At 40.5% G+C, this 14,554-nt stretch overlaps 1 protein-coding gene across 3 annotated transcripts in view; it reads left to right on the plus strand.

Annotated features, from left to right (window-relative positions):
• ryr3 (ryanodine receptor 3) overlaps positions 1–14,554 on the plus strand; it is a 162,907-nt gene that overhangs the window by 8,911 nt on the left and 139,442 nt on the right. For all 3 annotated transcript variants that reach the window (XM_080790176.1, XM_080790177.1, XM_080790178.1), the window contains exon 2: positions 10,013–10,132. In XM_080790176.1, the coding sequence (XP_080646302.1) occupies positions 10,013–10,132 (120 nt within the window). The remainder of the gene's footprint in view (positions 1–10,012; positions 10,133–14,554) is intronic.

Consider the following 14,554-nt stretch of genomic DNA (forward strand, 5'->3'; position numbering starts at 1 on the left):
CATGACAAATCTAAAAACAATTGTGGCAAATGCAGGGCAGTGTCAATTGACCCATTGTGCCAGAATCTCCTAGAATCTATTCCGCCGTGTCAACCAATTGCATCACTGCAAAAACTTACGTTGGTGTCCTACTGTCCTCATAATATGTAGATAGGATAGGAACAATGACTTAATCCTCACAGACCTTCTGCAGTGTGATGAGTGCTCCAATATGCTTAGTATGCAGTGATATACCTACAGTGTGTCTGACTCTCACAGAAACGGTGCAGCTTTTTGTGGACAGCAAGGCCAGGATCTGGACCTCAGAGGTCCTGACCCAGCCGGTCCTCAGGCTCAGAGGAAGAAAAATTGAGTTTAAATATTCTTGGGCCGTTTGTCTGTTTCACCTGATCTCAGCACTCATTTTCTTTTCTCCGTCGCTAGTATTTCTGCCTTACCTGTCTTGAATATAAAGCAAAAGCAATGATGGATTGTTCTCTCGCTTTATCATCATCACCACATCCTCCTGACACCACACACGGAAACACACACATATCAACCCCAGCCCTCACCTTCCAAACACACCCACCCAAGGAGACCCCTTAAATATGTTCTTGAGGTAATTGTTTATCCACCAAAATCACTAAGACTAATTTGACCTTTGGGATACACAAATAAGTCGGTGTGTCCTAAAAGATAGTTATTGCACTTTGGCTTTGTATTGTGAACTTGTAGATCTGCTCACTGTTCACTAGTATTTTTACATTTCTTAAAGATTTCTAAGAATTCTAGGGAGAGATTTCAAATTGCAATACAGCAATAGGATATTAAAAAGAACATTTAATTTTGTAATTTGTAGCCTACTTTTGAATACAATGAATAGTTCAATATTTTTAATAGCATGCACCTTTGAATACTCAAGTATTTTTAAAAGCAAGTACTTCAGTACTTTAAATCAAGTAAAAATATTTGACTGAGCAACTTGTAGTTCAGTATTCCAGTTGTGGCTTTAGGCCAGAGCGAGCTTTCGCCAGTGCTGCTGTTATGGACGTACGGCTTGGCCTGTTTGGCGGGCGCCAGGTATTTGGACCCACTATCAAGGTACTGTATGGTTGCAACTTAAGCTAAGCCAAGGAAATCCAATTTGTTAGATGGAGGCTGCATAACTCTTGGTGTCTGTGATCTGGAATTTGATTAGTTTTCTTACTTTGTGGCTTGGGTGGGAGGTGCTTTATTCAGATAATTTGGCTGGCTTTCTTCTATACACACATGCATGCACGCACGCACGCATCAGTAATAGCAAAGTATCAAATTCATTACAATTCATCACCATTTGTTATTCAGAAAGGCAGGCCTATTTCTGGTCTTTGTGAATTGTGTATGAGACCTCTTTCAAAACATCCTTGGAAGGTTTAAAGTTTTCTAGAGTGACATTGCTGGAGGTGAAGGCCTGAAAGTGAAATCCAGTAGTGTACTTTCGACTGCTTTCACGCTGTCAGTAACTTATATTTTCTATTGTTCTGAAATAAATATGTTTCAGAACTTCTTCTTCCCTTCTTCTCTGGAGTCCTGCCTCAAAGCAGACCAGAGGTAGAACACTGTCGTTCCCTGATGTCATCGCTAGGGACACATGCATCAGTAAGCAGGAACTGGGGATGGCAATGAAGGACTGGAAAGTCTGGCGTGGCATTGTGAAATCCATGATCTCGACCGCAGTCGAAAAATGATGATGGTGATGATGATGTGAAAACAGGCAAGAGGCAATTCGTAAGAAAATAACCCAAATCAATATAAAGTATAAACAGCCCCTAAGTTAGCCCAAATGGGCTGTTAGGGGTTAAATGCTCAAGGACCTTTTAACACTTATACCGGCTGGTCCACTATACACGTGGACCAGTGAGGCGGATGAAATAGTAGGCAGTGCCCTCATGTTGATTCCACAGAGACCATTTTGTTTGTGTTCTGTGGCCTTGATGCCTGGCTGGTGGCGAGAGGTGGATGGATATATACGTCTACATCTCAACCACATCTCATTAAGCTGTCATTACTACCAGGCCCACTTAAGCTCTATAACAACAACTCAACACATAGCTGCTACTCCTAGTCTCCTACTGATACTAAACAGAGCTGCGTTCCGGAAAACCAAACATTGATTTCTCTCTTCCTGTCAGTGCGTCAATCTCTCGCTTTGGGTGTATTGATGTACTGTAGGTGTCTCTTTTTTTTGGAGCTACCGCTGTTTTCTTTTCTTTTTTTTTCTCAGCACTTTGCTATTTTTAAATATACAACGTCAATGCCCCTTTTTTTCCTCTGTATCTTTATCACCTTCTCTCAACTTAGATTACTTACATACTATTACAGTAGTTCCTTACACTCTTTTTCTCTTCACAGTTTTATCTTGTTTCCTTGCTCTCTCTGCCTTTTGTCCCATTCTTAAGAAGATAATAGTCTTTTTCATTTAAGAGGATCATTAAGAGGATTTTCTTTTTTGAGGGGCACCTATGTCCAGCTTTCAGGGCTTGTGTAAACACAAACATTGTCTTAACACAAACATTGAATGCCATTGACAATGAATGGCCAGCTTTGAGTGTTTGTGTAAACACAAACATTGCGTAAGCACAAACATTGAAGATGAAGGTGAGACTGAGGACGCAAATTGTGATAGCCTGGAATGAGATTATGTATGATAAGAGCGCCCCTCACTTCACACACAGGTATGATTTAAAAATATATATATTAGATTAGATTAGATTCAATTTATTGTCACTGCACATAGTATACAAATACTTTACAAATACTTTGACAATGAAATGAAGAGTGGCGTCAGTTTTGGATCCCCTGGTACTGCATGTATTCCATCCTAGCAGGACAGTGTGTAATCAGGGAAGTCTACTGTAGGTAAACTTGGACAGAAGAGCAGCAGTAGGCTACTATTGTTCCCTTCCCACGGCCCAAAGTGGTCACACATATTGAAAGTCGCTCTGGATGAGCTCAATGCCTAAATGTCAATTGACAGTTTAAGACAGACAGGATGGAGGTTTGAGTGAGGCACCAGCACCAGGACCTTATCAGGCTTCTATCTGACCACGGTTCTCATAGCTGGGATGGATTTAATAAAAATCATGTCAAGTTTTTGATTATTGGCATGGTTTTAGGTACAGTATGGGCATAAGGCTTTAAAAAAAACATGCAAATGAGTTGTGATCGCCCCCTAGTGATCTGTTTGCAATTAATCCAATATTAGAAATGTATATTTGAAACCCCAAATAATTGATAGAAGAGATTTTTCAATGGATTCTGTTACTATTGGGCATGTTAAATTACATACTAAAATTTAGGAAAATATAAGTTCTGGAAAGGCATCAATTTGAAGATGGCATCCACGATGGCTGCTGGGAGATTTAAATGCCTATGAACTGGGATTTAATATGTAACAAATCATAACAATTATGCACTTTGTGTTAGATTTTTGGCATGGTGTTAGTATGGGCATACGGCTTTCGAAAACGACCACAAACGTGTTGGGCTCGCCCCCTAATGGTCTGTTTGCAATTAATCCAATATTTTCTGTCAGTATATGGTTGAAACCCCAAGTAATTGATAGCAGAGATTTTTCAATGGATTCTGTTACTATTATTGGGTATGCTAAATAACATAGCCTACTACATTTTTTGGAAAATCTACGTTCTGGAAAGGCATCATTTTCTAGATGGTTTCTAGAAGTTAGATTTCCATAATCTAGTATTAGTTTAGTATGTTATTTAGCATACCCGATCCAGAATCCATTGAAAAGTATTTTCTATCAATTATTTGGGGTTTCAACTTTCAACCATATACTGACTTATCTAATATTGGATTCATTGCAAACAGATCACCAGGGGGTGAGCCCAACTGGTTTGTGATGTTTTTTGAAAACCTTATACCCATACCTAACACCATGCCAACATTCTAAAACCTGATCACCAAGTGCATAATTGTTATGATTTTTTACATATTAAACCCGTTTATAGGTATTTGAAGCTCCCGGCAGCCATCTTGGACGCCATCTTGAAAATTATGCCTTTCCAGAACTTAGATTGTTTTGCATGTTATTTAGCATATCCAATAGTAACAGAGTCCATTGCAAATGTTATTATATCAATTATTTGGGGTTTCAACCTTAGAGTATATTAATACTCTAAGGTTTCAACCATATGCTGCCTTATCTAATATTGGATTCATTTCAAACAGACCACTAGGCTGAGATCCCAACTCATTTGCGATGTTTTTTGAAAACCTTATGCCCATACCTAATGCCATGCCAAAAATCTAAAACGTGTCACCAAGTACACCATCTTGATGATTTTGGCCGAATTCCCTCCCAGCTATCACATCGCTTTTGATAGCTAGTCTACAGCTACTGTAAGCTTAACTAAAAACCTGTAGCTCCTTCTGTACTTAGCACCTCCCCTGACATTTATGAGAAACACGACCCCTGGGCCAATCCAACCATTTAGAAAGGCAACGCAACCGAGTGTGAACACGGTAACAAACCTGGTGGAATTCTCTATGCTCACCCCTTCTGTTTTTTTTTACCACTGACCGCCTTTTTGTTCCCCAAAGTCTGGCCTGTCACTGCCGACGAGCATGCGTGACACATGTGTGTCAAAATAGCAGCGCTGAGGGACAGAGCAGATCCACCTTTTCTCAAGTTCACATCGGTGGCAGCTCCGGGTGACTTGTGGGAGTTTATTTGGCATGCTGAAGCTCCGGGAGTTCTCGGGTTTCGGCCAGTGAGAGCATTGGGCCGCACACACCTGCTGTTGTCTGTTAGGGCAGGCGTTTTCAAAGTGGCTCCCAGGGGGTCATCATCCAAATGAGCGGTAGTTTAATTTGACTACATTTCAATTCACTCAAAATTTGTTCAATACAAAGAAAACGTACGAGTAGCTATTCTAACAGTGTTTAAATATTGCTGTTATGAATCTATTTCTGATGTACAAAATGTGATTGAATAAAAAATGTAATGTAAAAAATGTACCATGGCCTCTAGGGCACAATTATTTGAAATGGGGGTCTAAAGACCAATGGCAGTTAGGTTGGGGGTCTGTAGCAGGACAGTTAGGTTGGGGGTCTGTAGCAGGACAGTTAGGTTGGGGGTCTGTAGCAGGACAGTTAGGTTGGGGGTCTGTAGCAGGACAAAATTAGAAACTCCCTAGAGCTAAACGAAAGAGAGAGAGAGGTAGAGAGACAGAATACGGTCAAAGGGAGGGTGTCAAAAGGGAAGGGTCTCCAGAAGGGCAGTGGCATACCTGCATGTCCCAGTGGAGTGTCAAGGAAAGCCCTGAGGAGGTTGTGACAAGAGGTTTTGTTGCCAGTGTGGAATGGTAGAGGGTCTGGTTAGGTTTAGGTCAGCTGGGAAAGGCGTAGGGGTAGGGGGACAGAAGCCAGGGTCAATTTGACACTGTACACTTGCTAGTTGCCCCGCCCAACCTACCCCTCCCCTACCCCATACTCACCCCCCTGCAGAACACAGCCCTATACATAGACCATGATGCCACCCCTGGTTAAGCCTAATTTATATTTTCACTTGCTGAAAAGAACTGATCTGTGTGACATGTTCTTATTGGCTTGTTGATATGTTCTTTTCGGACAAGCGACACTGTCGCACAATGTAGTATACTGTAAATTAAACCTTAGCGGTCTAGCAGATGGCCATGTCTCACGGATCACTTTGCTGCAGATTCACCAGATTCCCTGGCCTGGGATCAAGAGAGAGAGAGAGAGAGAGAGAGAGAGAGGGAATGGGGAGAGAAGAGGGAGGGAGGGAGGGGAAAGAGAGATATTAGCTCTGTTAAGATGTCTACTGTAGGTGTGGTTATACTTTAATCTTTACACTTTCATTTTAATGCAAATGTTGTGATCATATCATCATAGATATATTTCATTATACGTGATGGCACAGGGGACCCGATGGCACACCCGGGGCCATCAAGTGTACTTGTTTTCATGCCTGGTTTATAATTAGCTGTGCACTGGTGTTGCTCATTGCAAATAGCAGATCTACAAGCTCACACGTTTTGATGCTTGATGTGATGACATGGCTCGCAACCAAATATAAATCAGGCATTAGTTTAGCCTGTGTCTGCACTGCACTGCACTCTACACAGTACGTCATTCCCCCCCACACACTATTCCTGTCAATCTCCTTGAGACTGTCGTCATTTCATCATGGTTTGAGTCCGACCGCTTCTGCTTTCGAACGATCTGAAAGCGATGTCAGCAAGGTTCAGCTTGCTTCTCTCAGTCCACCCTGGTGTGAATGTCATGACAGCAGTTGCATTGGAAAAGAAAAAAAGCCTCTTTCTGTCCATCTTTCAACAGGCAAACGGACAGGCGTCTGACACACACACACACACACACACACACACACACAGAGATGCAGGCATTTCATACACCCTATGGAATTTTGTCAACTCCAAAATGGGGACACCAATTTGACAACATCTACTGAAATAGGCCACACTCGTTACACATTATGGCCAAATATGGCCTAGTACAGATGTGCACTCATGCCCGCACACCCTCCGGTCAGGTCAGTAGTACTGCCAGAGCCTCTAGCTAGTTTTACCAGGGGACCAGAAATTCAAACAGCTGCTACTGTATAAGAAAATGTATGTATTTATTTAATTTTAAAGAGGTGAGAAGTCTCTGTCTAGACGGCAGCTATATTGAATATCCCTGGCCTTACTCTTGGAACGTATGTACAGTATGCCATTCCCAAGGACAAATCCCACAACAAATTGCTGTGATGCACAGACTGAGACTTGGTTCACTTGCTAATCTATTATGTCCACCACGGCTTACCAACTCGGACAGTGCAAATATGTGGGCAGTCTAACTTTATCTTCACGTAATGTCATATATTTGTTGTAAAATACACAAATACAACGTTGAGTGAAGCTAAACGAGCACTTCCCAAAACACAATGTTTATACACACCTCGGGAAGAACAAGCTACAGTAAATATCAGGGATCTATCAGCGATACCACTACGAGTTGTAATTCTCAATGTCTCCCTGCTGTGAATGGCCGTTTAAGCCTATAAAAAGCAGGGCTCTGGATTCCATAACCACACCTTAGCATCCCTCCCTGTTCTGGGCATCTCATGAACATTCCACAACAAAATAGCCAATCTACAAGCTCTCAACGTGTTGCAACACAGTGTGTTGTGAGCTTGTAGTTCGGCTGTTTGCAGTGAAGAGATTTGGTGTGGAGGGAAAAAGGATAGTATAGAATCCCGGGTGAGCCCAGTCAGCTAAGTGTAGGGCTTACCGTTAGCCTAAGTGGTTACCGTAAGTCAATGGTTAATGCCAACCCTTGCATGCTCATTCAGTTCAGCCTATTCTGGGATCTTGGGGTACTGTACTGTAGGACCAAGCCCAGACAATATACTGTATTGTATTTGGACTTTATCTTTTATACATTTTTTGTCTCTAGAATGTTGCATTCATGTGAAGAATAGGCCACAGCATTGTTGTGGCATTATTATGGAGCTTTCATCTGGTAAACTGGACTGTGTGGAAAGATTATTGTGTCAAATGTGTTGCTTCGTGAGCAGCGTAGGCATTTCACAAAGGCCATGAAGGCCATGGTCATCGTGACCTCTCAGTTTGACTTTCTGACCCTAAAAAGACTTACACACTGCCCCAGCTGATTGAACCTTGAAGGTCTGAGGAAGAGCCTCCCAGCTCGGAGGCGAAATGTTACCAATAAAGAAAGAAAGGTGCACAGGTTTTATAGTTTTTGTTTCATAATTTCAGCTTTTTCTACTCCCCGTATCACCATCTTCAAAAGTGTCCAGTGGACTAGTGATCAGTCCAGGGCTGAGCATGCATGACATTTTGTTCATGCATGTTTATTTTTGAAATAAACATTAAATTAATAATTTCAAATCATTGTTTTGTTTGATGGCCTTCCTGGCTGCCCTGGCATTTGGCCTTTGTGCCCTCAAACAATTTACAACACCAAAGGTCAAATGGCTGCCTGTGAGTATAGCTATATTGAGGTCTAAGTAATAGCCTCCTACTGTTGCAAAGAACTCATGGCTTTAGTTTTTGAGGGGCGCTAGCCCCTCCTATATACAGCTTTAATGTTTGTTAATAAAGACAATAAAGAGAAATCTAATGTTTGTTTTCAGGACTAAAACAAACATTAGCACCCGTTGCTTTTAGACAAACATGTTGTAATTGATGTTGTAAGATGATAAGAGCGCCCCTCACTTCACACAGGTGTGATTTTTATATTCTAAAAGGCTGAAAAGGTTGAGAACCACTGATATAGACTACCTGAATATTCCTAAAATTGCTAGCCTACCACCTTGATATAAAATAACAAAAAAAAGAAAGAAAATCACACCTGTGTGAAGTGAGGGGCGCTCACTTCGCATTATCTAACGTTTGGATAGTTGGTGTCAAGGTGACGTATGCTCAGACCGAATTTTTTTTTGAGGGAACATTGGTCCCGACGTGATATATAAACATCCTGAGCTAAAGCCACCTACTGCCTGGTTTTTAGCTGCTATACCCTTGGTGGCCATTAAATTGTGCATGTTTGCTGTGTTAGGCAAGGCTGGTGCTTGCCCATGGAAATGTGTCGCAGGAACACTAATAAATTATGACTCAATCTCTCTCAACCCATAAAATGTGCTTGTTAACCAGAATTTCATTCAATTGTCAGTAAATTCTCTAGATGTATTAATGATCTCATTGCATTTACAACATCTACAGTACTGTAGTTGAACATTCTCTAATTCAATATACACAAAACTTTCTAACGCTAAAATATAAATGTCCACTCTGAACTACAGCAGCAATCTTCCTGAACTCATCATTATTTGAGGTCCATTTATTGTTCATTCAAGCTTCATACTTTTCACATCCATAAATGTATATATCATACGTTAACCCAAAACAGTGTTTGCTAATGATGGGGAAGAAATGTGTGGCCTGTATTGATTTACATACCATACATCTACAGATTAGTTAAAATATTTTCCAGATTGTAGCTTTATTTCAAACTGCTCTGAGGCAGTGGGAGTCAGGAGAACCATGGTAACTATCAGCTCAGATTAGCGTGGGACATGAGTTGGCAGCAGGAGACACATGTACACGTGCAAGCAACGTACACACACACGCGCGCGCGTGTGCAGAGAGAAAGAGAAGAAGAGAGAGAGAGAGAAAAAGCTGGCCCTTCGTAGGATCTGTTGACCACAGCTGAATGGAGACTTCCTCCCATAGAGATACCAGTCCAGGGACTGTCCATACATGGACATGAATGATGTACTGTAACTGGGTTAGACATTACGTATATTAATCCAAGCTGAGTTTCGCGTAATGATATGTTGATTCTATTGTGGGTCATGACATGGAAGTATTTTAGTTTTTTGACATTTTTATTGTCTGCAATATGACAGAAACAGGAGCCTGTATTGATTTAATTATATGTTGTGTGGTTTAAAACACAATAACACACGCACACACACACACGCACGCACGCAGAGCACGCACACGCCGCGCGCGCGTGTTGTAGGGCACGAGATTCTTAGATATATGTAATTGTCAATGAATTTGATAGGAAAGCTTACTCAACAAAAGCTATTGGCTCATGAATAAATAAAGTGCTGTACTGTTCGTACAAAAATGTTTAGATTTTTCAGCAGTTCTTTGGTGGTTCTTTGGGGTGGTCATTCTTCTTAGTTTAGGCACCTAAACTAAGATGACAGTTTAGGCATCATTTGACAAAGGTGTTACTGTATATATCACCTAGGTGCTACAATGTAGCACCAAAGGAGATTTCCCTATGGACTATGAGCCAAAGAACCACCTTCAGTGCTATTTAGCACCACTTCTGAACAGTGAACAGTGTTTAGTGTGATAAGATAACAATCTGAGCCACTGCAGGCTGAAAGGCTCTCATCTTTGACTCTTTTGTATTTGACTGTGGTCACAATTTCCCTTTTTCCTTTTTTTTTGTTTTACTTCTCCTCTGCCAGGAAGATGAGGTGGTGCTCCAGAGTGTGGCCACTATCCAGAAAGAGAACCGCAAGTTCTGCCTGTCGGCGGAGGGACTTGGAAACCGTTTGTGTTACCTGGAACCCACATCTGAAGCTAAGGTGAGGAGGACAATACAGAGCTTGGTTGAAACTGGAATGCCTTATGGAAAGAAATTGAGAACAGCTAACGTATTGTGTGATATTATCATGTGGCTTGTTATAGTTGACTAATGTGTGCTGCCATCCAGCCTAATCTCACCCCAACACGGTGAAATAACAGGGATTGGCAATTCCGAATTTAGCATAACATAAACTACAAAATGTAATACATACAGTATAGTCTGTACATATAACACCACTATTGTTTTGACCATGATGAATTATATCAATTATATCAAGAGTTTGGGTTTTGCACCCCTGCATAACAATGTTTTGAGGTTGTGGGCATGTATGAAAAGACGTGAGGCAATGGAGAGGGGAAGGATTAACAGCGCCACTATATGTCAGTTTGCATGGAGACACGTTTTTTGGTCCGCAAACATAAAAAGTAGTAGTCACTAGTAGTGTGTCACTAGCACTTTGACAAACATGTCAAAGTGTGTTCCGGGTACCTAAACGTCCAAAGATTTAGAAAATGTTTTTTGGGGGTCCCTGGCACAAAATGTTTTCGAATAGGGGTCCGTGGCGGCGTGGCCAAAAACATATAAATCTGATATGAAAATGTTTGAGAATCACTGGCATACACAGATGGTATGTGATGTGGCGCGTGCACACAGTAATGATGCAATAGCGGACGTCATGAGTCTAACTGGGCATGCCTGTGTGAAGCTCAGTTTGTGATGCCTCATGCCCAGCATTAATATACCGGCATGGCTCAGCATGAAACTGTTTCACATGGACATGCACTATTAGTGAAAAGCTGTGTAAGTGTTACTTATTCTTTTGGAGAACTTCCTTTCAAACTGAACAGCAAATAGTAATTATAATGTGTATAATGTGTCGCCATCTTGTTTGTTTCTCTTTTCAAACAGGCAATTACAATGTATGGCCATTAGATGAACAATGCAATTAAATTAGGAGCTGTCTCGCATTTGACTAAATGAATTGTCCCGAGGACACTTCATCAAACTTAGCTGAGCGTCAGTCATTGTTTGCTTTTTGTTTTCGCTGGCCTACAGTGTAGCACCTACATTCTGTCCCTCTCTGAACTCCAGCCAGTTAAGCTTTCTACTCAAATAACTTTGAGTAGAAAACTTCGCCATCACTGATTTATCCAATTGTGTATTTAAAAAAATAAAAAAATAATGTGATGTAATTTTATGCAAGCGTATGGAGATGAAAACAAATACCACCGTCGTTGGCTGTCGGCATGGCTATTAGGCTACTGTTTAACTTCATACATCTAAGCCTAGATGTCCTGTGTGCAAGCATGAAAACCAGCTTTTTTCACAGTCTGCAAACTCTGTTAGAGATTCTGATACTGTGAAGATTGGTACTGTAGTGTAGCCTTTTACGTGCCATGCATATGGAGTAAAGCTCAAGTGAATTAGACCAGTGGTGTGCCGTGAGACAAGTCCAGGTTTTTTTTAAACATATGTTTATTCATTTTCTTTATATTACACAAGTATTTTCAACAATTGACATATATTTCCCCCCCCCCACATCCCTCTGGCAGCACAAATACAAACAAAATCTTAAAACGAAATGAATTGACAATAATAAATACAAAACAAAAATAAATACATAATGACAAAACAAAAAATAAAACGAAAAACGAAAATAAAACACATTACATACAGTTAAACAGATTGACAAGTCCAGGTTTGAAGATATTTTCCTTTTAATTTACTATATCGGTACTTTGTGTGCACATATTTGCCAATACAGAGGAAAATACTACACCCTAAAAATGCATTTTAGCCTCTTTCATCGTGGGGTCCCTATTTTGGGTATGTCATTATAGACGCATATTTATTTATTTATTTTTGTTTCATTTGCCTTTTAAATTTGTATTTATTTTCACAATTCTCCGTATAGCTTGTAGATCGGCTAATTCCGCTATTTGCATTGGTAAATAAAAATAAACACAGTGACAAGAGTAATACCACGTGTTTTAGATGCTATTTTGCATGGATATGAATACAGGTGTGTCTTCAGATTTTGACTTGCCCATTGGTACCCTGGGCACAAAAGGTTTGAAATCCACTGAATTACTGCAGACCTTTGGACAGGATTGAAAGCAATATCTCAGCTTGGCACGAAGTCCATGTGCCGTCCATGCCAGCTCTGATGACAGTTTGTACTTTGCTACCCTAGTACAACTTTATTGTCATGATGAGTTAGTGTCGAAGTGTCCTTGAGCAAGACTCTGAACCTCTAACTGCTCCCGATGCAGGTTGGTGCCTTGTGAATGGGTGAATGTAATGCACAATCTATGTAAAGCGCTATATAAATGCACCATTTACCATGGTGATCTCGCCCATCTTGACATGCATATGATGTTCTCCCAACCGTGGGTGTAGTTGGTTTCTTTTGCAGGGTGAAGATGTTACATTTGACAGAGTTGTACTGTAGGTTGTTGTGTTGTGTTAGAAATATCTACTGAGATAAATCTCTCTCTCTTCAACTCCCACTCCTAAAATACTTGTTCTGGAGGAGGCTATAAATGTTGATTTTCTGCAGGTTTTGTTTTTATTTGTGGTTGCTGCTACCTTTTATTTTTTATTTTTTATGTACTTTAGTGAACTGGAGGCACTAATTGGGATTTAAATTGGGTATGATTCTTCAAGCAATACTTTCTATTTCTAGGTTCCCTGTATCACAGTATAAGATGATGTTGTGTTCATACTGTGGATTGATGTGTGCCGGCTTAGACACAACATTTTTTTGCATTTCCCGTCAGTCAGTCAGTCAGTCAGTCAGTCAGTCAGTCCGTTTACATCTCTCATTATTAGTCAAAGCAATTATAAAGATGTGGTGGCCACTCACCAGCAGGCGTCCGTCACGCCTCGTCTTACTGGTAGTAGTAGTGTCAGTATAAGCACATTAACTATTGGATATATGTACATTCTATCAGGCACGTGTAACTGGGCTCCTCCTCAATGGGTGGGTGACAGCCCGGGAAAAGCTCAAAATTCAAAGGAGACCAGTTATTTATGTCTGGCATATGCAGTGCAATTGCTGTAATAGCTGTTTTTGTGTACATCTTATAATTCGAATGAGTATAGGCCTAAATGTTTTGCAGTTTCACAACTTGTTGAGTTGAGCTAAGCTGTTTCTCTTTCTGTTGCATTTGTTACAATAAATGCCACAGAAAGTACTCAACTTTCTATTTTTGTTACAGTAGGCTACCATAGTAATTAGCAGATAAAGTCACTCTTTTCCAAGTCTTGGTGAAGTTTGATGAAGTGACCTTGGGACAATAATAAAATAAATCAAATGCGAGACAGCTCCTAATTTAATTGCATTGTGCATCTAATGACCATATTGTATTGGCCTGTTTGAGAAGAGAGACAAACAAGATGGTGACACAGCTGAGGCAGCCATGTAACCAGTGCCTGTAATTACGTTTAATTATTTTCTTTGTTTCTTCATGTACCTTATATATTATTACTCTACTCAAATTAGGAACATCTGACACATGTTCTTGGTTTCTTCCTATCTATATTCTTGTCCACTTTCAGTAGAACCGCAAACATAATAATAATAATTCATCCACTTTTTTTTACACCTGTAAACCCATGATATCATGGTAAATGGTGCATATAGCTCTTTTATCCAAAGCGCTTTTGATCGATTACAGCATTACCTTGCAAAACATGCAAGGCACCAACCTGCACATCAGGAGCAATTAGGGATTCAGACTCTTGCTCAAGGACACTTCGACACTTACTCTGGGGGAGCCCGGGATCGAACTTCGAACTGCTCCTTCTGTCCCTTATGCCTGATTTGTACTTTATTATTATAAATAATATGGTTATATATTTAGGTAACGTGTAATCAAGTATAAATCAGGCTTTAATTGCATTTGCGGCTTATCTGGTGTGGAACGTGCCTATTGTTCTGATTTATAATTTAATTTAGTTACAGACAGGAAATAAAATTATTAAAATGGACAAAAGAGAATAATTATAATATGAACAGGCAAAAAGATAAAACACACACGTTTTGAATTTGATGCTTGATGTGATGACATGGCTCGCAAACAAATATAAATCAGGCATTAGTTTAGCCTGTGTCTGCACTCTACACAGTACGTAATTCCCCCACACACTATTCCTTTCAATCTCTTTGAGACTGTCGCAGACAGTATAGAGTACGATGTGGAATTGCTTGTCATCATGGTTGAGTCCGACCGCTTCTGCTTTCGAACGATCTGAAAGCGATGTCAGCAAGGTTCAGCTTGCTTCTTTCAGTCCACCCTGGTGTGAATGTCATGACAGCAGTTGCATTGGAAAAGAATAAAGCCTCTTGCTGTCCATCTTTTAACAGGCAGACATCCCACACAGAGACATTCTCACACACACGGACATATACGTGTGT

The sequence above is a fragment of the Protomyctophum bolini genome (assembly GCF_963924005.1).
Source record: "Protomyctophum bolini genome assembly, chromosome: 19".
Taxonomy (NCBI): Eukaryota; Metazoa; Chordata; class Actinopteri; order Myctophiformes; family Myctophidae; genus Protomyctophum; species Protomyctophum bolini.